Source organism: Pistacia vera, unplaced genomic scaffold (assembly GCF_008641045.1).
Source record: "Pistacia vera cultivar Batoury unplaced genomic scaffold, PisVer_v2 Contig35, whole genome shotgun sequence".
Classification (NCBI taxonomy): Eukaryota; Viridiplantae; Streptophyta; class Magnoliopsida; order Sapindales; family Anacardiaceae; genus Pistacia; species Pistacia vera.
Window position 1 is genome coordinate 489,929 of NW_022196168.1, and position 24,240 is coordinate 514,168.

At 37.4% G+C, this 24,240-nt stretch overlaps 2 protein-coding genes across 5 annotated transcripts; both read right to left on the minus strand.

The window, feature by feature from the left end:
- Positions 1 to 436: 436 nt before the first annotated feature.
- Positions 437 to 5,349, minus strand: LOC116139262 (protein PHOX1-like). 2 transcript variants are annotated; one of them, XM_031424946.1, is made up of 3 exons: positions 2,604 to 5,349; positions 2,255 to 2,510; positions 437 to 732 (listed from the first exon to the last, which is right to left on the minus strand). In XM_031424946.1, exons 1-2 carry the CDS (start codon positions 4,579 to 4,581, stop codon positions 2,362 to 2,364), a joined length of 2,127 nt encoding a protein of 708 aa, XP_031280806.1. In that variant the 5' UTR covers positions 4,582 to 5,349; the 3' UTR covers positions 437 to 732; positions 2,255 to 2,361. The 2 variants fall into 2 exon arrangements, with proteins under 2 accessions (XP_031280806.1, XP_031280805.1); XM_031424945.1 differs by having other exon boundaries at positions 2,259 to 2,510; positions 2,604 to 5,348.
- Positions 5,350 to 21,073: 15,724 nt separating this feature from the next.
- Positions 21,074 to 23,101, minus strand: LOC116139250 (probable caffeoyl-CoA O-methyltransferase At4g26220). Of its 3 annotated transcripts, none has more exons than XM_031424923.1 (6): positions 22,991 to 23,101; positions 22,377 to 22,458; positions 22,208 to 22,287; positions 21,784 to 21,928; positions 21,552 to 21,683; positions 21,074 to 21,465 (listed from the first exon to the last, which is right to left on the minus strand). In XM_031424923.1, exons 2-6 carry the CDS (start codon positions 22,443 to 22,445, stop codon positions 21,175 to 21,177), a joined length of 717 nt encoding a protein of 238 aa, XP_031280783.1. In that variant the 5' UTR covers positions 22,446 to 22,458; positions 22,991 to 23,101; the 3' UTR covers positions 21,074 to 21,174. The 3 variants fall into 3 exon arrangements, with proteins under 3 accessions (XP_031280783.1, XP_031280785.1, XP_031280784.1); XM_031424925.1 differs by having other exon boundaries at positions 22,377 to 22,464; positions 22,991 to 23,090; XM_031424924.1 differs by having other exon boundaries at positions 22,893 to 23,090.
- Positions 23,102 to 24,240: the final 1,139 nt, after the last annotated feature.

A 24,240-nucleotide genomic window follows, 5' to 3' on the forward strand; every position in this document is an offset into this window, starting at 1 on the left:
AGAGTGAGGGGAATTGGTTTTTTCATTTGGTTATGGTAAGAATGCCCCAATTTTGATATTGCTGGGATGGGTGCAACTATTTATCCTAATGAATAAAAATAAAATAAAAAAAAGAACTGTGGTCTTGCTTAGTAACCAGGATGTTCTGAAGGATTAATTATCTCCAAATTCCTTTCACCCAACACCTTACAGTGCTGAGGGGGTTAGAAGTTAGAACATATTCTTATTTCAAATTTTAAGTTCTAACTAAACACCATCTTGATTAAAGGTTCAACTGCTAGAAATCTGCAATCAACAGTGAATTAAATGAAAAACAGAAAAAGCACAAAATCAATTACAGAATATGTAAAACCAAGGTCTATTGGTCGAAATCTAACGTCCAAAGTTCAGATTACATGAGAAGAATCTCAACTAGAAACTTAAACTACAAAATCCGTAAGGCAAGCAAACAATACATTATTGTAATCTCTAAAAATGAATTACACATACAAATATTCTGCTAACTGTAATACAGGAAAAATGGCGGTGAAGGCAGAAACTAACAAAAAAGAGAAATTCCTGCTACTTCATCTTGTCTCCTACTATGTGTGAAAAAAAAAAAAAAACGTTTAATCTTTTGTCTTGGAACAAATTATAGAATACAAATCCAGAACTAAAATTGTTCTCTTTTTTGTATCGAAAAGTACATTACTGAAGCTGAAAGCTGCACCTAAAGTTAAGTACCAAGAAAACCTGCAAAGCAAATAAGCGAAGGTCACAACTAGGAATTTGTTGCGGCAACGTAATCAAATATGAGATTTATGTAAAAATGATAACAAAGATATAAAATAAAAACATATGCAGACCAGAGGTGACCAACCATGAGAATATATATTAGCAACCATTTCTAAAGACAAGGAATCAAGTGATTTTTAGCATTTGGCTACATAAAGGAGCATGTGCCCTGGACTCAATCATAGAGGAGATAAATGGTTCTCCAGAATATGTAAAGAGGTAAGATAGATAAAACAATATAGCAAACAGTTTGAACTGAGAATTTGAGATAGATTTGGGAAGCTCATATATGAAGCTGGAAGCAGAGCAAGAAAGCATACTCTGCATTCAGGATCATATTTTTATCAAATATATCAAGACACAAAATAATTACTCTGTTTACTAATGGAATTGATTCTCCTGACAGAGTCCCATACAAAACAAATACTATTTTAAGAATAGATGATCCAGCCCTACCCCTTATTTAAGAAGGCATATTTCTCGAAGAGCTAAACTATATTTCTCTAAGCGTGTAAAATCAAGCAATATGGTGTTTGTACCTTCACAGATTTTGAAGTAGTGGTTCCATATGCTCAAAATTTAATGGCCTTTTCCCCACCAAAATTTAGAAACAGAAAACAGAAATGAAAACAGAAGAGCGTAGCAGCATATTGCTATGAATTGATATGCAAAGGCTAACAATCAAAAAAGCCACCTAGAAGAATTAAAAGGCATTCTTTTCACACCTCACCAATTACTTTAACATGGTTCATTTGATAGGCCAATTATTTATTCAGTTTTTTCTTGCTACGGCATCATATAATAGAGAACCTTCAGAAGTGTAAAATAGTTTGAACCCAGCTATAAAACCCTTATAAAGAGGAGTATTATTTGTTGTCACATAGTTTTCAATTATCCTCTGGCTTAATAAGAGTGCACCATTGTAGATCAAAAGCAAATATCACAATACATTTCAAAAGATGAGCTACATCAAAATGAAATATTGATTAGGAGATTCTCATAGAAAGTCATCCTAGCTTTCTCTATTCTTAATGTTTTCATGAAATAGTACCTTCTCAATACACTCATCGTGCAATTTGTAGAACATGTTAAAACTCATGGGAAATTTCTTTTTTGAAAAAAAAATAAATAAATAAAAAATAACCTAACCTCAAACGCCATAACCAGATTATTGGTAGGCAATGCATCTTACCTAATAAAGCAGCATCTGACCAAAGATCTAAATAGTATTTTAGACTGCCAATAGAAAATTTTTGCAACAAAACAAGCTGAGTAATCTTAATACAAAAAATCACCTGCCAAGCAAAGATGACAGTAATGTAATCTGCTAGATAAAAGCTTCTTTATGACACAACATGGGGTTCTAATTTTCATTATTATGCATCACGGCAATAACTCAAACAGTGCTTTGCATCATACAGTTTGCAGAGATTTCCTCATATTTAAATTTTTTTCTGTATTAAATCAGCATGAGCATTACCTACCTCAAAACACAGTACATGATATTCCAGAGAACAGAGCAGAAGTGAGTCTTTTCAACATTTTCCTCTTCCGTTTCTCTTCAAAATCTGCTTAAAAAAAGGAGGTTCATGCATGCTCTAAAGCGTAATAAAGCTTTGAAACTCGCCGTCTGAATAATGGTTCAAGCCTGAATGATGGAACCCTACTTTGCCACTTTTTAGCTTCATACATTTCATTCCATGCCTGTACTATCTCATCAATTTTAAACCCTAGACCTGAAATCACAGATTTTAACAGATATATTGCTTAGTTTCATAGATATTATTAGTTTCTGGTACAAGATTTTGAATTAGTAAATTGTGTGTTACCTTTCACAGCATGATCATTAGAACAATGGTTCTTTATCATAATAGCTACATCCGTTGGAGATGCTCCAGCAAGCTCAAACTTCTCAACTGCAAATTCCAAACACTCGTGCCAGGTTGGGAGCCCAAGTTTGTATTCCATAATGGATCGTTCATAGAGTATGGTACCCCATAAGAGGTTTATCTGGGACCTTATGCTTGTAGCCTGCTCTTCAGCTTCATCTGCTGATATATCTTTAAATAAACCATCCAACCCAGCTTTCTGCAACAGGTTATCAACTTCCTTTCGTTTGGAAAGTCCACTCAAGCGTTGTCCTTCCAATTCTTCCCACATCTGCATGCCCTTATCCATATTCTCCTCAGCACTATTATAAAGCTGTATAACCTCCGTAGAGGGCCATGTATCTAAATCAGCATTGCTACTCATTGCATAATACCAAGAAAGTTTTGCCTGCTCAAATTGCTGCTGACCTAGTGCTAAATGACCTTCATAGAAATCTGGTTTGATTCTTAATGCTTCATCATATCTCTTTCCTGCTCTGGTATATTCTTGTTGTGCCAAATCATATGCAGTTCTTATCTGTTCAAGTGCAGATTCTTTTGAAGCATCTTCAGCAAGGTAAACCCTCTTCCTTGCCCTGGACATGTGAACATTTCCCCAGTTGAACAGTGCTAATGCTGCCATCTCTTGGAATTTATCTGCGGCACAGCTGAATAGGCCTTGGGCTTCTTCACTTGTAACAGTATCCTCCATAGCCTCAGAGTATACCTTCATGCCAAGTTCATGAAGATTCAAGTATGTATCAGAATCTAAACCAACATGGTTCTTGAAAAGCTGAACAAACTCGATTATCCAGTCATCTAGACAATATGACTCCTTTTCTGCTGCCATGCCTCTTCCAACGTTCCCATTCTCAAATCTCTCATAGAGTGGATCCTGTCCAGGATTAACCTCTACTATATACAGCCTGGCAGAACCCTGCAATTCTGCTGATGCTTCAGCCCATCTTAGTTCTTCATCAGTTGTAATTGTGATTAAATCACCTTCTTCATCCCGGTACTTAATAAGAACAGCTTTGGAGCTTGGGAATCGATCACTTATAACCTCTCTAAGTTGCATGAGACTGCAATTATGCGGCAACTGAGCCACTCTTATATCCTCTCCATACACCAACTTTACAGTCTTCTTTGGTTCTTCCTCGTTCGTACTACTAATTTTCTCTTCCACAACCACCTTATCCTCAGTCTTCTTGTCCACAATATCTTCATCAATCTTCTTATCCTCAATCTTTTCATCAATCTTCTTATCCTCAATCGTTTCATCAATCTTCTTCTCGTCAATTTTGTCCTCAACCTTCTTCTGTTCAAGTTTGTTGCTCTTCTTCTTCCTTGTCTTCTCTTTCACCCCTTTTGGAGCAAAAGAACCAAGAGGAGGTTCAACATAATCTGGAGGTAATTCAATTACAGTATCATTCACCCTTAATCCCTTACTCTCAAGTTCTTTCTTCACCCTCTCTGCTATCTCAATTGCCATTGCATTATTCTTCTCCAGATTCAGAACTGTAGTAACATCTCTGAACGCCAAATCCAACCTATTCAAAGCCTCGTAACACCTAGCCCTTTTTAGAAGCGCTTTACTATACTTGGGTGTGACTTCTAGAGCCAAATTGCATTCATGAATCGCCTTGGGATATTCACTCAAACCCATCTGCATATAGCATGCTGCCATGTTACTCCGAAGGTAGGATACATCTATATGATTCTTTGGAAGTAATTTGAGGGCTTTATCGTATTTCAGCATAGCTCCTTCCTGGTCTCTCTTTTGAAACAGTTTGTTACCTTCGTCCTTCAACTCCTGAGACATGGCAATGAAAACTTCCATGTCCTTATCATAAGCTTTAGGACTATTACTTAGCTTTGCATTACCATAATTTGATTGCCCACCTGTCTGTTTCTTCTTCTTTCCACTTTGCTTCTCCATTGAGAATCCAGCAATCCAAAGAACCCAAAAAAGGGGGGAAAAAAAAATATTCAACCCGAAAGAAGTCTACCTACTCAAGCCTCAACACTCACTATCCAATCCAAATAAACACCACAAAAACTAAAGAGCAATTATCAAATTGAATCCAAGCTCTCCTACAAGCTAAACAATACCAACACCCCGACAACCTACGTTACATAAACTAAAGGTGCCAAGTAATACCAATACAACTTTAAACCACTAGTTTTGCCTCAATATTTACTCTGATATGGATCCTCACAACCCAATCCAACAACATAAATGACAAATCAGAAAACAACAAAAAGCACACAAATGTAAAGCTTTTAAACTACAAAACCCAAAAGCAATATGCACATAAATCCCCAGAAAACAACTTCAAAGTCGCAAGTTTCTCCTCTGAGCTCAAATGGGGAAATTACAAATACAAGAGAAGTAAGATTTTTTATCTCTCCAAATCAGGATTTTCTAGTATTTCTTCAAGAATAAACAAATCCCAATTCAGAGAGAAACCAACTAGCACGCAATTCAGCTAATAAACACCGTTGCAAAACTTGTTTCAAGAAAATGAAACAATTTGAAAATAAAAACTTATCTGGAAAATGAAACGTTGTTGAGAATGAGCTTGAAATTATGGAGGAAAGAGTGAGAAAATGGGATACGGTTTTAGTTTGTTTAAATGTAAAGGAGAAAACCCTTCAGTGCTTTTGTAAATTGTAAGATTTTGTTTCATAGCTTAACGTAAACGCCACAAGAAGCTGAGAAAAAATATGTTTTTTGTTTTCCTTAAAAAAAAAAAAAAAAAAAAAAATACAAGTGGTGGTTTCGTTGATTCCAAGTTTGTTGGGGACGTTTGATGTAAAGTTAAAGGCAAAGATCTATTTGACTTTTGTAGTTGGCTTACTCTGATTCTATATGTTAATCATATTATATTTGTTCAAAGGAAAACATTAATGACCAACTTTTAACTCAAAAGAGTTTCCATCTTTCAAGCAATCAATACATTTTTAATTCCAATTTAAAGCACTTAATTACCCAATTATGTTGTTGAGGACAACCCCACTACTATCCTAACTTACATGGTTTATAATAAAGTTACATATATCCGTTAATGAAGTTCATAAATCCGTTAAATTCGTAGGTTTTTACTTAATTAACCCTAGCTCAATAGCCCAAAATAAATTAAGATTAACATTAAAAAAGAAAGATAAATCATAAAAAATTTAAGGAAATTATTATCGACTTCAAGTAATTAGTATTTAAATTTAAATGTTTCATCGTCCTACTATTCATAATCTATTAAATGTAAATATATTTAAATTATCTCTTAAACCATTGGATTTGAGATGATTAAACTAACCCTATTAATAATATAATACAAGTAACATAGTCAAAAAGAAGAAAAAACCGGGTAGAAGCCAAATTGGTTAAGAAAGAGGTAAAGATTAAAATATGAGGACAGTGTAAGAAAAAAGAGATGGCCGACTCTTCAAGTTTGCCAAAAAAGAAAAATTGGTGGCCACATAGACAGACAATGGTAGTGGGCATTTATCCTTTAAACAAAACCCATGTGATTTCTGATCAAATCCAATCTCACTTTCTTTTACTTTTCTCACATGCCAAAACGGCAGACGCCTTCCCCAAGAAAGCTGTCGTTTTAGGGAAGCATGTAAAGTTGGAAATTTCTACAAACGTGAGTAGCTGTTACAAGTCACCGCCTCAATGTGGTAATGTTGTCAACTCTTTGACGGTCCGCCTTGTTTTCATCTGACGGTCGTTAGTTTTGAGGCGTACGTGCCTGCATTTTTGCGTAGGGCGCTGCTTCGACAGTCCTTTTCCATTGTTTGTTTAGATCATTTTGTATTTATCTTTCCGTGTATTTGTGCTCATTCAAAGTCATGCTATAGTATTATTCATTGCAACAATTTACAAGACCGTCTTATTAAGGAAGACGTGTGAAACATGTAGGCATGGAGAGGGACAAGTAATGGTGGAAAATTGACCTGACCGGTCCAACCCAACCCGGGTTATGGGGTTGGCGGGTTAGGCCCCCCTCTTGGCCAAAAAGGTTGACCCAACCCAACCCGTCAATCCTAACCCAATGGGTTATGATGCGGGCCGGGCTGGGGTAGCCCATAATTTTTTGTTTTTTAATTTTTTCTTTTGTGTAATTGTTTTTAGTTAACTTTTCAAATATCAATAATTCAATTAAATTATTATTATTATTATTATTATTATTATTATTATTTGTTAACATTTCAAATATTAATTCAATTTTAATACAATAAAATTGTAATATAAGAAAAATTAGATTTATTCATTTATCAAAAAATAAAATAAGAAATTATAACAATTATTGTCTCGTTAAAAACCTTACCAAGAAAAACCCAATAGGACAAAAACTTGGTAAGGAAAAAAAAGGCCAATAATTGATAATTAATTTACAAGTTACAATTTACAAAACAACTAATTTGGGGGTTGACTAGGACTTCCCTCATCTGTATCATCTGTATTACAAAGTTGAAACAATTTTATTAAAGTATTGTTGACAACCTCATATTGATCCTGATAGCACGATCGTTCCCAATCTCAAAGACATGTGAGGACTTCAATCATTTTTTGTGAAAATTTAGTCCTCCTTTCATTTAAAGTTCTTCCACTTGCATTAAATGTTTATTCGGATGAGACGGTTGAGATAAGAATAGCGAAAACATCCACGGCAAGTCTTGATAATACCGGAAAAATACATTTTCTGGTTTTCCAATATTTTAAGCAATCAAAGTTGGCTCTTTATTGTAGATCTGCTGGTAACACTTCGGGGTTTCCCAAATATTGTTGAAGCTCATTACTCTGTGACTGCATGGAGGACAGTACATTCGTTGTTGGTGCTTCTGAAGAGGAGGTTGTGCTTCAGGTTCGCGTCCTCTTCGGCCTATTAAGTTCACTCCAGGAGTCGAAGTCTTCATTTGTTTCTTCTAATGCAACTTCCTTGAATATTTCAACTCTTTGCTGGTTCCCATACCTATTTTTATATTGCAAATATACCTCTGTGAGACACTCTTTTACCTCTCCTAGTTGATTGGCATATGCTTCGTTTTGTAAATTTTCAGTTAATGTGTCTAAACCATTTTCTAAACCTGCTACTTTAATTCTAGGATCAAATATAGCACGTAAACAATAAAGAAAAGGAATGGGTTTCCAATATTTTAAAAAAAAAAAAAAAATTCATTGTCTTTGTTGGTTCACCTAAAATTTCATTGTTTCTGTTTTTTCTAAATAAATCTGAAACTTTTATAATTGTATGTATTACCAACGGACTAGTAGGATAATACACACCAGAAAGTTGTCAAGTGGATTGGTAAAAAAATTTAAGAAAATAATGAATTTTTTTAGCTATATGCTAGAGCTGGGCATTTGGGACCGGGCCCAAAAGCCCAGCTCCAAAAACCGGTCCTAGGAGGCCTGGTCCCAAAACGGGACCAGGCCTAAGGAGGAGGGCCCGGGCCCGGGCCCTCCACCGGGCCCTCCTTCAAGGCCCGGGCCTGGGCCCGGTCCCAGGCCTAGGCCCAAAAGTTTTTTGTCTTTTATCAATTTAATCCTTTGTAAAATTACATTAAACCCCCTAAAATAAGTATAAATTCAAGGACTAAAAATTTTTTTACAAAATTTATTAAAAAAAAATAATAATAACCGTTGGCTGCCAACGGTTATATTTTAATTTATAACCGTTGGCAGCCAACGGTAACTGCCAAGTGCCGACGGTTACATTTATTATTTATATAATACAAGTTTTTTTTTTTTCATTTCCCCCCCCCCCCCCCCCCCCCCCCCACAACTACACTATAAACCCTAAAACCTTTAATTTTTTTCACACCAATCCTCATTCTTTCATTCTCTCAACTCTCTACTCCAAATCTCCAATCAATTTCTCATTCAATTTATATTTATAATTTATTTATATTATTCAAATTTTTTTCTATTTTTCAATATCACATCATTCATATTTATTTAATTTCTTTTATTTTTTTTAATTTATTATTTTATCATAAATTTATAATGTCTTCCCCAATGAGTTTACGTTCCATCCACCAGAAATTGAAGCCTTCAATCCATTTTCACCATTTCCTCCAGAGGATGCAGCTGTAACTCCACACCCATTCGGCCGGGACAAGGTGTAGCCAAACAATGTGACGTGCGAGTCAACGGGCACGGACATAGCCCAACCCCCCGACCGTCAAAGAGGGTCGTGTCCGAGCTCTGGCGATACTTCACCAAATCAAAACGCCAAAGACAAATGGGAGGGGGAAGAATCGTGTGGGATATGTATTTATTGGAACCATTATTGGGGCTGAAAGGGGACTTCGATGATGCGACGACACGTAGAGAAGAAGCATCCCCAAATAAATGCATCTTCAAGCGGATCAGGTACAAATCAAACTCAACTTAATTTTAATCCACAATCCCAACTCTCTCACATGGCAATACAATACACATGTTGCACACGAGAGAATAGCAAGATATATAGTTGCTACAGACTCTCCCATTTGTTTATCTGAAAATCCTTTTTTGTTAATATGGTTAAAACTGCTTTTTGTCCAGCATATACCCCTGTTAGTAGAACTACAAGTAGAAGAATATACTAAAACTTTATAACAAAATAAATATAAACTTAAAAACGAATTTCAAAATTTTAAGAATATATCTATTGCACTTACATCAACATATGGGCTTGTAGATCAAAACCAATTTTTTAACTGTTACAGTACATTTCTTAGATCATAATTGGGTTTACAACAAAATTGATAGGTTTTAAACCTATTGAAAAACATAGTGCTGAAACTATTTATTTTACGATTCTGAAGTTTTGCAAGAATTTATTAACTGATAATTTGTAGCGCTAACACTTGATAATGCAGCTCTAACACCGCGCAATATCTTTATTTGAAAAGAAATTGGATCCACTTGGTGAGGCAAATTTTACACCAGAGATGTGTGTCACATCATCAATTTGATAGTTAAAGCAGGTTTAGATGCTATCACTTCAAGGATTGAGAGGGTGCGTAGAGCTATCGATTTATCGTCGGCAGTAGCAATAAAAAGTGCAAGAGTACGTCAAATATTGTGCAAGAGGACCCACCGGTTCGACCTTTGAATTATGTACAGACATGCCTATCCGTTGGAACTCTACCTACTGAGTTGGAAAAGCTTTGCCAACCGCGAAACAAATTACAGATTTCGTCAACCGGAAGACCTATCCAGAGGAAGTTGTCGATTATGATGATTGGGGGTTTTGTGAACTTTTTTATTCATTTCTTAAAAATTTTTATGATGCTACTAATACATTAAGTGGTATTTATTATCCAACTACTAATTTAGTGTTAGATATTTTAGTTCAAATTGCAAACTTTTTATCAATATAGCATGATAACATTTTTAGTGAAATTGTTTCAGTATGGAAGAAAAATATAAGAGATATTGGTTAGATATTCCATTCTTTAATGGATTAGGCCTTTTTCTAGATCCTAGGTTTAATTATCCGTAGTTAACGATGTATTACTAAGTTAGGCCATTATTTAGGACATGATTATACGTTCTTATTTGACTGACTTTAAAAACAAATTGGATAGCTTTTTTCTTTATATAGAACAGATACAATGCAATAGAAGTGAAGTGGAACATCTGGGAAGGCTATTAGGACCTTGATGTAGCCCCCCCTCAATGGTCGACCAAGTGGGCATATGTGGGACGTAGCGGAAGCTCCAGCTCTAGCTCCAGCTCGTACATAAATAGACCAAATGAGATGACTCGCTACCTACAGGTGGACTTGACCTTTATGACGATGAAGGAGCACTTGACATGATTTTCTTCAATGGTGGAACCAACAAGAAAGTCATTCCCCATTATATCCCAAATGGCACGTGACATTTTCTGTGCCGTGTTCTACAATTGCATCCGAGTCAACATTTTCAACGAGTGGTCGATTGTTGAAGACAGAAAGGTTCTTTAACCGATGAGATGTTTGAAGTGATAACGTGTTTACGGGATTTACTCATGGAGAGAAGAACTACCACAGCACCCTGAAGATCCCGAACTACTCGAACTCTTTAGGAATACAGATTTGAATAATGTAACTAGTGTTGACGATGAAATTGAAGATGAATAATTTAATAAAAAAATTATTTAATTGTTTATTTGTGAAGCGTGAATGTGTGAAATGTGAATATTATATTTATGTTAAAAATTAAAATTAACTTTTAATTTATTTTTTTTAAATTAATTAAATTTTTAGAAACTTACTAATCAACCCCTAAAAAATACTAAAAACCCCCTATAAAATTTCGTTTTGCCCCCAAAATATAAAAAAAAAATTGAGGGGGGAAAATAAAATTTTCCAAACACCATGGGACCGGTCCTAGGCCCATGGGACCAGGCCTTAGGCCTGGTCTGGGTCCTGATTTTTCTCATGGGCCTGGGCCCACAAGGGACCAGTCCCTTGCCCAGGTATACTATATGCCAATCATTTTCTATCAAATAATGAAGACCTCTATTATTTGCTACAAAATAACTAATTAAATTTGCATAAGGTAAACATGAATCAAGCATTAAATAAGTACTATTCCATCTAATAGACATGTCTAATACAAAAGTTTTAGGAGACATATTTGATTTTATACAAGCATCTTGAAATTGAGCATTTCTTTTATTACTACTAGTAATCCAAGCAAAAGAATCCCTAATTCTATCAATATTATCTTTAATTGTTTTCATACCACTTTTCACAATTAAATTACTAATGTGACATACACCGCGTTGGAGAAAAAACTTTAAATTGTCATAAAAATGATAATTAATTTTAAAAAAATCTATAGCTGTACTATTAGTACTTGCATTATCTAAAGTTAAACTTATCACTTTATTAATAACATCATAATCTTCAACAATTTTATTATAAATTTGTTGACCACTATGATCCACATCCATTAATCTAAATCCTAACAAAAATTTATTTAATTTACTTTCATTATCAAAATAATTACTAGTCACAGAAATATAATATTGTTTAGTTCTACCACTCCAAATATTGACGGTTAGAGCCACACTAACATGACAAATATGTATTTTATTTTTTAATTCTAATTTCATTTTCCCAAACAATTTTATTAAATCATTTCTAGTTGCAGTTTTAGAATAACTTTTAAATCCTGGAAAAAAAAAAGAATTTTTAATAAATCTTTCAAAATATTTATCTTCAGTCATATTAATAGGTTGATCAGTTGCAGCAATATATAAAGCTAATTGTTCTCTATATACATCATAATTATAACGCAAAGTAGTACTCATATTAGTTATTTGAGTTTAATTGGTTTCTCTATTTCCATGTTGAGTAATATGTTTATTAGCATGCCTTTTTAAAGTACTAGTATCATTACCTAAACCAGCTTTATAAATATTTTCACAATACTTGCATCTTGCTTTCTTCACTTGAACTCCATTTTCTGTCTTGTAAAACTTATCGAAATGCACCCAAACATCTGATGTGTGTCTGTCGTCAGTTTCGAGAGCAGTTGATGAACCCGCTTCTGCTTGAGATGAAGTTGGACGAGGATGACAATTACGAGGATGACTTCTAGAATCACCGGGAGTGTAATTAAAAAAAAAAATTTGATACAGAAGAAATAAAAAATTAAAGAAGGAGAATTGGAATTTGGAAATATGAATTGAAAATTACAAAAATTAATAAAAATTAAAATGAGAGCAAATTGACAACAAAGAGAATAATTGAGAGATTTCAATAGAGATTAGAGAAAATGAGAGAATGAGAGAATTTGGGATGTGAGAAAATATGAGAGTTTAGGGCCTATTTATAGAAAAAAAATGGGAAAAGAAAATGACAAAAAAGACCCCTCCAAGTGCTATAAAACAGCTATATTTCAAGGGTAAAAAGGGTATTTGCAAAATAAAAAAATCATTTTTTATTTTTATTTTTTTCAGCCAACCCGTGGGTTGAAAACTCCCAACCCGACGGGTTGCCGAGTTTTTTGGCAAAAAAAAAAAAAAGCAACCCGCTTGGTCGCCAGGTTGCTATATAAAAACCTGGCCCACCCGACGGGGTGCATGCGGGTCAGGTTCAACCCAAACCGCCTAAACTTGGCCCGCCTTATAGGCAATCCGGGTTAAACCCTCCTTAATACAGGTCAGGTTAGGGTTGATTTGCCTAACTCGACCCATTTGTTCCACCTTTAGGGATGAGTGGTCCTTGCCTTTAAAGAGAAATAAAAAATATATTATTTTAGAAATATATCAATAGTTATAAATTGTATGAGCCAAAATTCGTATTGGGTCTGACGAGGTCCAACCGTAATAGTAATAAGTGACGGCCCAAAGTCTTGGCCCAATCCCAACTGAACCCATGCTTAGAATACCTTGGGAACTATTTGCTCTATGAGCTGGGAGTTAAACTAAACTGGGTCCGACCCATTCGCCCTTAGCAATCCATAACAAGGATTAGAATCCTAAACAAGTTCCTCTTCTGACAAGACCTCTTATCTCACCAAAAAGGAAAGCCTTGACAAATAGAGGCAAATAATCAAATATCTTCCCAAAAAGAGAGTTCCCCTACCAAATAGGACTCAGAGTTTTACTAGGATTCGAGTCTTTGTAGTTCACTACATAAGCTGAGGCCAACTCCCTCATCGGGCATTCGCAAGAGACCACCCTTAAGCCTTGATTCTTATATCGCCAAACCCATGATCTACTTGAATCCCCTCGCATTGCTAGGACTCCTTGAGAGACTCAATGAGGCACCCCGCATGTATGTCAAGGCTGTCAGTGGCTCTCTTTACAATATTCAGTCTTCAATTCAATTGTAAATTTAACGTTTCCATAAATTAGTGTGGGACTTTGACTTTCACCTGGGAATGTGAATTATTAAGAATGCATGTGAATGATGAAGCCCTGCCTGGAATATGATTGATGAAACTAAGAGGTCGTTGATAAGCCAAGTTATCAAATTTATGGAACAAGTGTGACGCCTCTCAAGCATTTCATCAAACACTTGGTGTGCGTCACCCCGACATTCTAGAACCTTCTGGAATACTCTTGTATATGCTAGAATCTTGTAATTAATATGGTAGTTGGTAGATAGTAATTGGTAGGTGGTATTTTAGAGTTAGCTAATCTTCACCGTTGATTTCGGGAGATCTAGACCGTCCATTGTAAGCTCCAACTACTATAAAAATGGAAGGCCTTCATTTGGCCAAACCATCCAAGAATTGTAAAGTTCTCTCATTAGTAAAGAATTCTCTTCTAGCATCTCTTGTGAGTTTGTGTGAGTGTTTTCTTACTTGCAGGGCTAGAAGAGTGAGTGAGCAAGGCTGACTTAGGGCAATCGTCGGGAGATTGGCACATAAGGTCGTACTAGTCTGAAGGGAAGCAATCAGATCGTAACATTTGGTATCAGAGAGGGAAGATTCTTTGTTCAAGATGTCGTCTGAAGTTTGCCATGAAGAGCAAATGGGGAGGGAGGCCAATCCTAGCCCCAATCCTTCCAAGAAGAACTCTCAAGGAGGGAAGGACAAGTCCGTGGACATGATAGCCTCTATGGAAGCACGGGTGATGCGTAACAAGGTGAATGTTGCCAAAGTGAAGGAACACCTTGACGTCCTCGATCAAAAGATGGACGATGTTGAAGGCATAGTCAAAACCATAGGAGAGTTTCGCCACCATGTTGCCGAGAAGCACCGACCTTTTGAGGAGTTCCAAGAAGTGGTGTTGGACTCTCTCAGGACATTACAAGCTCAAGTGGAAGAGCTCCGATCGGGTCTAAAGGAAAGCAAGGGCGATTAGGCGTTTTGCAAGAAGGGGATGGCAAACGAGGTTGTCACCAATGTCGCACCTCCCGTAAGGGTCGAAGTTCCAAGACCGCAGAAGTATGGGGGAAAGCGAGATGCCTAAGAGCTGGAGAACTTTCTATGGTCCATGGAGAGGTACTTCGAAGTCACTAATGTCCAAAGTGAGCAAGAGAGGGTGAACATTGCAACCTGAGACATCCGCATCTGAGACTGCCAACATGGGGTGCCTCCAACTTCTCAATGCCTTAAAGGTAAAGCCCGTACAACCTAATGTTCAAAATAAGTCCCTCATGCATGTCGAACCCACCATCAACGGGAAGAAAGTTCAAGCCTTATTAGACACAGGTGCTTCTCACAACTTCATCAAAGATAGCGAGGCGAGACGGTTAGGCCTCAAGGTGAAGAAATCAAATGGATGGCTCAAGATGGTGAATGCTGAAGCTAAACCACTTAGGGGTGTGGCTCGAAATGTTGAGTTACATCTTGGCACTTGGAGCAGTAAGGTAACATTTTCAGTTGCACCTTTAGATGATTTTTACCTTGTTCTTGGCATGAAGTTTCTCAGGCAATTCAATGTGGTACCCCTACCGCGATACAACTCTATGTGCATCCTCGAGGGAGTTTCATGCATGGTTCCGACAGTGAGCAAGGACGCACCAAGCAACCAACTCTCCGCAATGCAAATTGAGAAGGGACTTAAGCAGAAGGAAGAGACCTTCCTCACCATGGTGCATGAGTTGGAGGATGAGAGAGGTGGGGATACCGTGGAGCTAATACCGAAGGAAATATCCCAAGTCCTTAAGGAGTACAAGGATGTCATGCCACCCGAGTTGCCAAAATGCCTACCACTTAGGAGAGAGGTGGACCACAAGATTAAGCTAGAGCCGGGAGCCAAACCACCCGCCAAAGCTCCATACAGAATGTCACCACCGGAATTAAATGAGTTGCGGAGACAACTCAAGAAACTTTTAGAAGTCGGATTCATCAAGCCTTCGAAAGCACCATACGGAGCTTTGGTTCTCTTTCAAAAGAAGCACGATGGGTCGTTTAGCCTTTGTATCGATTACCGAGCACTCAATAAGGTAACCATAAAAAACAAGTATCTCATTCCACTAATTGCCGATTTGTTTGATCAACTTGGATAGGCTAAGTATTTCTTTAAGCTTGATTTGAGATCAGAGTATTACCAAGTGCAGATTGCGGAGGGGGATGAGCCAAAGACCGCATGTGTGACGCGTTACAGAGCTTTTGAGTTCAAAGTCATGCCATTCGGCCTCACCAATGCCCCTGCCACATTTTTCACCCTCATGAACCACATCTTCCATCCATACCTTGATCGGTTCGTGGTGGTCTACCTCGACGACATTGTGGTGTACAGTAATACTCTCGAGGAGCATGTCGAGCACTTGCGAACAATTTTTCGAGTGTTACAAGAAAATGAGTTATATGTCAAGCGAGAGAAGTGCTCATTTGCCAAGCCAGAGGTAGAGTTTCTCGACCATAAGATCACGGATGTGAAGCTCATCATGGACAAAGCTAAGGTGAAGGCTATTACTGAGTGGGAAGCCCCAACAAAGGTTACCGAGTTATGCTCTTTCTTGGGCCTTGTCAATTACTACCGAAGATTCATCAAAGGCTATTCCACCATTGTCGCACCACTCACGGATTTGCTTAAGAAGGCCACAAAATGGGAGTGGATGTTTGATCGCCAACATGCCTTTGATTCTTTGAAGAAAGCCATCATGGAGGAGCCAGTGTTAGCATTGCCCAACCATTTGAGGTACATACTGATGCATCTGACTTTGCTATTGGAGGTGTGTTAATGCAGGATGAACATACCATAGCATTTGAAAGTCGAAAGCTCAATGATACGGAGCTGCGATACACGATGCAAGAGAAAGAGATAACAGCCGTGGTGCATTGTCTACACACTTGGCGGCATTATTTGCTTGGTTCCAAGTTCTTGGTGAAGACGGATAATGTAGCAACAAATTACTTCTAGAGTCAGAAGAAACTCAGCCACAAGCAAGCTAGACGGTAAGATTTCTTGGCCAAGTTTGACTATATGTTGGAGTACAAGCCTGAGAAAGCTAACTTAGTGGTAGATGCATTGAGTCGGAAGGCCGAGTTCGCAGCCATAAGCAAAATACAAAGGGACCTCCTCAAGCTCATAAAAGAGGGTCTCGAACATGACACATTGGCCAAGCAACTCATCACCTTAGCCCAAGATGGTAAGACCAAGCACTTTTGGGTAGAAGATGGCCTCCTATACAGTAAAGAGAGAAGGGTGTATGTTCCGAAGTGGGGAAATTTGTGAAGGAACTTGATCAAGGAGTGTCACGACACCATATAGGCTGGACATCCCAGAAAAAGGCACACTCGAGCACTATTAGAGGCAACTTATTATTGGCCACAAATGCGGGACGATGTCGAGCAATTTGTGAGAACTTGTCTTGTGTGCCAATAAGATAAGGTGGAATACCAAAGCCCCGCAAGATTGCTGGAACCGTTGCCCACACCAAGTAGACCATGGGAGAGCATTTCAATGGATTTCATAATGTGCTTACCGAAATCCGAGGGGTTTAGTACTATCATTGTTGTGGTGGACAAGTTGTCGAAGTATGCTACCTTCATCCCCGCATCAAATGAGTGTATAGCAGAAGACACAGTCAAGCTCTTCTTCAAGCATGTGGTAAAGTATTGGTGTCTTTCGAAGTCTATCATCACTGATCGGGACAGTTGGTTCACAAAGAGATTTTGGACTGAGTTGTTCAAACTCATGGGGTCGGCGTTGTACTTTTCTACAAACTTTCACTCTCAAACCGATGGGCAGACCGAGAGAGTGAATGTTTTACTAGAGATATATCTACGGCACTTTGTGAGCTCCAACCAACTTGATTGGGCAAAGTTAATTGATGTAGCCCAATTTTCATACAACTTGCAAAGGAGTGAAGCCATCAACAAAAGCCCATTTGAGATAGTGATGGGCCAACAGCCACTCACGCCGCACACCATGGGTAAAAGTTATAAAGGGAGCAGCCTCGCGGCATTCAAAGTTGCTAAGTCATGACATGAGCAAGCCGACATCATACGAGAGTATCTTGACAAAGCAACCAAGAAAATGAAGAAGTGGGCGGACAAGAAGCAGAGGCATGTGGAGTACAATATGGGAGATCTAGTACTTGTCAAAATCCTCCCATCACAACACAAGTCCACCCGGCCACTACACAAAGCCCTTGTCCGAAGATATGAGGGGCCACTTCCCATAATCAAGAGGGTCAGTAATGTATCTTACAAGCTTGAATTGCCCTCTTGGTTGAGACTTCATCCGGTCTTCCATGTATATGACATACCATGAAGATGCGGAAGATCCAGGAAGGGGAGAATCAAAACAGGCACCATTTGACAACACCAAGTTCTATGACAAGGAGATGGAATGTGTGTTAGCCGATCGTGTCATTCGACAAAAGGGCCACTCTCCAAGTCGGGAATACTTTGTCAAATGGAAGGGGCTACCGAAGAGTGAAGCTAGTTGGGAACCCGAAGATGCATTGTGGCAATTCAAAGACAAGGTCTAAGAATTCTGCGAAGAGTCGACGAGGACGTCTCTGGTTTAGGTGGGGGAGAATGTGACGCCTCTCAAGCATTTCATCAAACACTTGGTGTGCGTCACCCCGACATTCTAGAACCTTCTGGAATACTCTTGTATATGCTAGAATCTTGTAATTAATATGGTAGTTGGTAGATAGTAATTGGTAGGTGGTATTTTAGAGTTAGCTAATCTTCACCGTTGATTTCGGGAGATCTAGACCGTCCATTGTAAGCTCCAACTACTATAAAAATGGGAGGTCTTCATTTGGCCATACCATCCAAGAATTGTAAAGTTCTCTCATTAGTAAAGAATTCTCTTCTAGCATCTCTTGTGAGTTTGTGTGAGTGTTTTCTTACTTGCAGGGCTAGAAGTGTGAACGAGCAAGGCTAGAAGTGTGAACGAGCTAGGCTGACTTAGGGCAATCGTCGGGAGATTGGCACCTAAGGCCGCACGAGTCCGAAGGGAAGCAATTGGGTCGTGACACAAGGCAGCAAAATGTACTATCAAGTACAAATCATGAAACATTGTGCTGCTGAGAACTAAACTTTTGCGCAACTTCATTTACAGAGCAAGCTCTGCTCATATACGCAGCAGCTCAGGCCTTTTACAGTTGAATTGGACTGTTAGAGCTTAAGTCTGGCAGTTGAATATGAGCTTACTTAATTAAGCGATTCCTGAACTGGAGCTGGAGCTATGACAGTTGATTTGGACTACTGAAATACAGCTGACTGTATATGTTGTGAACTGCCCTGCAAGCACTCACTCTGATGAGCTTCGTTGAATCAACTCTTTGACAGTTCGCCTTGTTTTCATCTGATGGTCGTTAATTTTGAGGTGTACGTGCCTGCATTTTTGCATAGGACGCTGCTTCGACAGTCCTTTTCCATTGTTTGTTTAGATCATTTTGTATTTATCTTTCCGTGTATTTGTACTCTTTCAAAGTCATACGTGCCTGCATTTTTGCATAGGATGCTGCTTCGACAGTCCTTTTCCACTGTTTGTTTAGATCATTTTGTATTTATCTTTCCGTGTATTTGTACTATTTCAAAGTCATGCTATTGCTATAGTATTATTCATTGCAACAATTTACAAGATTGTCTTATTAAGGAGGACGTGTGATACATGTAGGCATGGAGAGGGACGAGTGGTCCTTGCCTTTAAAGGGAAATAAAAAATATATTACTTTAGAAATATATCAATACTAATAAATTAGTGTGAACATTTTAATTTTGTTGTAATATATATAGTTCGAAAGAGGAATTATGAGAATAAGGAAAAATATAATAAGGGGATTAAATTGAGATGATTGAAGAAGTAATTCTGAAAGCTTATTATGGATTGTGGCAATGTGCAGCTATTTGTAGTTTGAGCCGCCAGTAGGACCAATTACATTAACCCAAAGAAAAGCAAACTTTTTTTTTTTTTTTTTTTGGTGATCGGGAGTGTCTAAACCAATTTGCGCACACCTCAACTAATCCTTTAGAGCCCTAAAGTGAATCATCAGGTAAATTCTATCAGTGGTTACCCCTATTAGTGTTTAGGAGGACTCAAATTCAGAAACTCATGTAGGAGTCTCTTTGCTCTTTTACTAATAGGTCGCCAATTAGTGGTTAAGCAAAGCAAACTTGCTACTCTTGTACCATTCCCCCTCCCTTCCTTTCATGTACCAACATTAATAATTTAGCTACAAGCCTAAGTGAGAAGATTTAATCCAAACCTCTTAAAAACATAGCTTATAGAGTAGAGCTATATTTAGGTCATTGAAAAGGGTGGTGAAACTGTCAACAATATCATTGGATGACTATGAAATTGTCTTGAGCATGAAGTTCCCGAGACAGTATAAATGTGGTGGTAATGCCCTATTGCAAATGCAGTTTGCATAATAGATGATGGTCCATGCATAATTCTTACAATAGCCAAATCATAATCGAAAGGGAAACGGCAGCGAAGGCTTAAGTCTAAACACACTCAATTGCTAAGACAACTTAAGCCTTCTTTTAAATATATTTTTAAGCCCCAATAATAATAATCTTTTAGAGAAAAAAAGATAATGGGTTAAGAAAGAGTTTTAGAAAGAAGAATATCGGGCTAATTTTGGGAAGAAATATAATATCTTAATAAATTAACTATTTTTTTAAATGTTTTTACTTAAAAAGAATTTTAGTGGGACTTAAATAAGAGGACTCTTTCACATAATTAGGTGGGAGATAATGTCACGTCTAGCCCAATTCAGAGGTATATTGGCCAAATCCATGTTGAGAGGTTAGGATATGGAGAATATCTTTAAGGAATCTTTCCTGAAAACTCCTTCACCAAAAATGTGTATCAGATAAGCTCCTGTATGTGATAGAAAAAAACATCAAAGACAGGCATATAGTTTTTATCCGAATAGGGCTTAATCATGGCCTTCAATTCTTATTGGATATATATATATATATATGTTGACCTCTACATCTACTTGTAAACATGTATATATAGCCCGCTAGTTTGTTCGATTTATTTATTCCAAGTATTGTATTCATTTGAAAGATAATAATATAAAATGAGTTCTCCCAATCTCTAACTTCCTGTGTTCTTAATTTATTGAGTGTTTTGATTAATAAGAGTGATGGAATCTCTGATCTTTCCACAACAAATCTAAATATTTAAAGTTAGTATAATTTCATTTTATAAATACAGTATGTTATTATTAGACAATTCATTTTATGTTTAGAAGCACTAAATTATCTTTTGCGTATTTTATAACCAAATATTAATACACTATATAGCATCCGTGTATTAAACAAATTCATCCATCCACTTTATTCTATAAAATACAAGGAGATTCCCTATTTTCAGTGAGATTTTGAGAGATTTTTAAATTATAAACACTTTAATTAATTTTAGCCCAAACTTCAAAGAGTCACAAAAATTAACCCTTCTGGCCATTAACAATTATAATGCATAGAAGGAGAAATTCCACTGGAACCCAAAATAAATTAAGCACAAAACATCAAATATTATAACAGCAAAGAAATTTTATCAACTGAAATAATGCGAATATAATATGATCATCTTATTCTTGTTATTAACATTTATTTCCAATCTTCTTAAGTTTTGTTGTTTTGAATACATCTAGGTTCAACCAGAGGTTTAGTAAACACGCCTACAGATTGTAATGCCATCACCTAATGGGACATGAGAAAGCTGGACGCGAGGATCACCTGCAAGTAACTTGTTGAGTTCCAAAGTTGCTTGCCTTCCTGCTTTTAGTATCTCTGGAGTCTCATCTTCTGGCATTGCAACCGATCCTATCCACAGTGTATTGTCATACACAGCAATCCCGCCCACCTTCAACAATTTCATCAACCTCTCATGGTAGTTCCAATAATTAACCTTGTCGGCGTCTACAAAAGCGAAATCAAAGCTGCCGTCATTTCTACTCTGTAGATGAAACAGAGGATGGGAGATTGTATTTAGAGTAAATTTGAGTAGAATATAGAGAGTTTGAGATGTTTAAAGATCTTTACATCTTGTAATAACTGATCAAGAACTGGTAGAGCCTCTGACTCTATGAAGTCTATCTTGTGTTCAACTCCAGCTCTTTTAATCACCGGTAATCCTATATCATATGCTTCACGATTCATATCAATTGCTATAATCTGCATTAATGCATTAATTTCCAGTCATAAATAGTTCACCATGATAAGACTGATGACAAAGTCGAAAGCAATGGCACTCTGAGGTCGATAAATTACTTACCTTACCATCTTGGGGAATGGCGAGAGCAGTGAGCAGAAGGGAATATCCAGTGAAAACCCCAATTTCAATTGTTTTCTTGGCATCAACTAGCTTCAAGAGCATCGCCATGAACTGACCTGCATCTGGTGCAGTACTCATCATAGCCCTACAAATTAACAACATCAACAACAAATGTGTAGACTAATAAATATCATTATTGCCGATTTTGAATGGATTCTGTTAACAAGCTTGAAATGTCATTGAGCACAAGCTACTTATTTTCAACCTGATTTACTTCTTTATCCATCTGTTATCACATTAGAAACCATGTCTAACAGGCCTATCCGGGCACCAAATGGAAGATTTAATTCTAAATGTTTGAATGGACTTGTATCAAAATTATTATAATGTTGATAAGAAAGTAAATATAAAGAAGAACAAATACCTTGGATGGGCAGCAGTAACATCCCTTATCTCCCGCAGAGGCTCGGGTTCTCGGGGGTACACGCTAGTCTCCAGAACATACTGCCAAAATATTATAACTTGACATTAACAAGTTTATTAAAAAGACAAAAAAACAATTATCAGTAGACAGAATTAATGGGTGATGATACATTGTACAACTCTTCAGTCTGCAGTAATCCTTTAGAAAATCTTGCTGGCGGCTTTGTGCCTTTCTCCATCGTACCCTTCAGTCTAGTACTTGACAGAAGATTTTTCAAAGTTATAAACTGATGTAACATCAAGTGATTTGAACAATAAGTAAAAATTAAATTACTCTGGTCAATTAATTGAAGTAAATTGCATTACAATCACCTATTAATTATGTAATTCAATTAAAGACCACAAAGAGAAAGGAGTTTCTCAACACAAGTATACAAATGGACAGTCAAGAATAGATATCAAAGCAGTTCAGCAATTAAGACTCAATGTAACAGTTACACTTACAATTCAGGTTCACATTTAACTTTGTCTACGTTAAAACTAGGTTAACTATGAAGTGGTTTAAAGTAGTAATCCAAACAAAATGTCAATTTCAAGCAAATTAAAGCCCAAAAAAATAGTCATCCCCAGAATATCTCAATAAAATCATATCAATAAGGCAAGTTGGCTGCATTAAAGGAGCGTACCAGAATAGTGCTATGCTCAAACCTTAGGGGTGGATAATGTGAATAAGCCCATCAAAATCTATGCTGAACATGAACAGAAAGAGAGAAGTAATTAATACCGATATGAAGATCAGTTGACGATGACGACGAGTGAATTTAGAGCGCACTGGGAGAAGGGTTAGCTGGCCGGCGTCTTCTTTTGTCTTGGATGAGATGAGATGAGATGAGATGAGATAGATGAAAATCACTTGCAGAAGCATATATACTTACACAGAATTCCCCTCCAAATGCCGCTATGGATCAATGGATCACGTGACGACAAAAGTAATAGAATAAAGAAACGCTGCGTTTCTTCCATTATTCGAAAATAATAAAACCACGGAAGGTTGCGCATCGAATCTGTGTATCGAATGACGTGACAAAATCCTGACTGTTGATTAATTTTAACTGATAATGAATCAACGGTCAAAATTTTATCACGTTATTCAATACACAAATTCGGTGTGCAACCTTCGATAGCTGTAGCATTACTCTTCATTATTTCACCACTGTTTTGTCCATATTCCAAATACAAATGCGTCTTCTATTTTCAAAATCATATCCTAAATTAAAGGCTATTTTAAACCCTCTAAGTTTTTTAATTAATAAAAACACCCTCAACAAAAAAAAATTATAAATTGATAAAAATACCCCCACCCACTTATAGTTGCCAGATTCCGACAACCACCATCGGTGGTGGCTAGAATCTATCACAACGACGCACTACTAGTCAGAACTGGCCGGCAATGCACCAATTTTGCCTTTTTCGACTAGATCTATAGTGGATCTGGCCATCGTTGACGACCAGATCTGGTTGTGGACAACTAGATTTGACCGTAGATTTGGTTTTTTCTTACCAAATTCATGGTGAATCTGACCGAAAAATGTCAGATCGGTACACGACCGACTAGATTCGACCGGTCATATGTTGTAATGCCAGATTCCGGGTTGTAATGCCTATAATAAAAGTTTAAAAAATCAATAATACACCCCTACCAACCCAACCACTGTCGGCCGTCGACAACCATCGTCGGTAGCTAGCAACCTAACAATTCACAAAAGACTGGAAATGGTCATATCGATGCACGACTGCCATTTTCGGCCTTCCATGTGCTGTGGCCGTTAACGACCATCGATCTGGCCGTTGATGGCTAGATCTTTGGCCATTTCCAACTAGATCTCTAGCCGGAAATGGCCATATCGGCTCACGGAAACCATTTCTAACCTTCCGCGCGTCGTTTAGATGGCAACGATAGCTAACCATTGGCGGCCGGCAACGGCAGGTGGGTGGGGGTGATGGCTTAGGTGGACTACAATTTGTTTTGAATTC

Excerpts from the sequence above, each read along its gene's own strand:
- LOC116139262 (XM_031424946.1), bottom strand. The coding sequence starts at position 4,581 with ATGGAGAAGCAAAGTGGAAAGAAGAAGAAACAGACAGGTGGGCAATCA. Across the intron at positions 2,511-2,603 it reads TAATGATCATGCTGTGAAAG|GTCTAGGGTTTAAAATTGAT; the intron begins GTAACACACAAT and ends CTGTGATTTCAG.
- LOC116139250 (XM_031424923.1), bottom strand. The coding sequence starts at position 22,445 with ATGGAGAAAGGCACAAAGCCGCCAGCAAGATTTTCTAAAGGATTACTG. Across the intron at positions 22,288-22,376 it reads AGACTGAAGAGTTGTACAAT|TATGTTCTGGAGACTAGCGT; the intron begins GTATCATCACCC and ends ATATTTTGGCAG. Across the intron at positions 21,684-21,783 it reads CCATTCCCCAAGATGGTAAG|ATTATAGCAATTGATATGAA; the intron begins GTAAGTAATTTA and ends GCATTAATGCAG.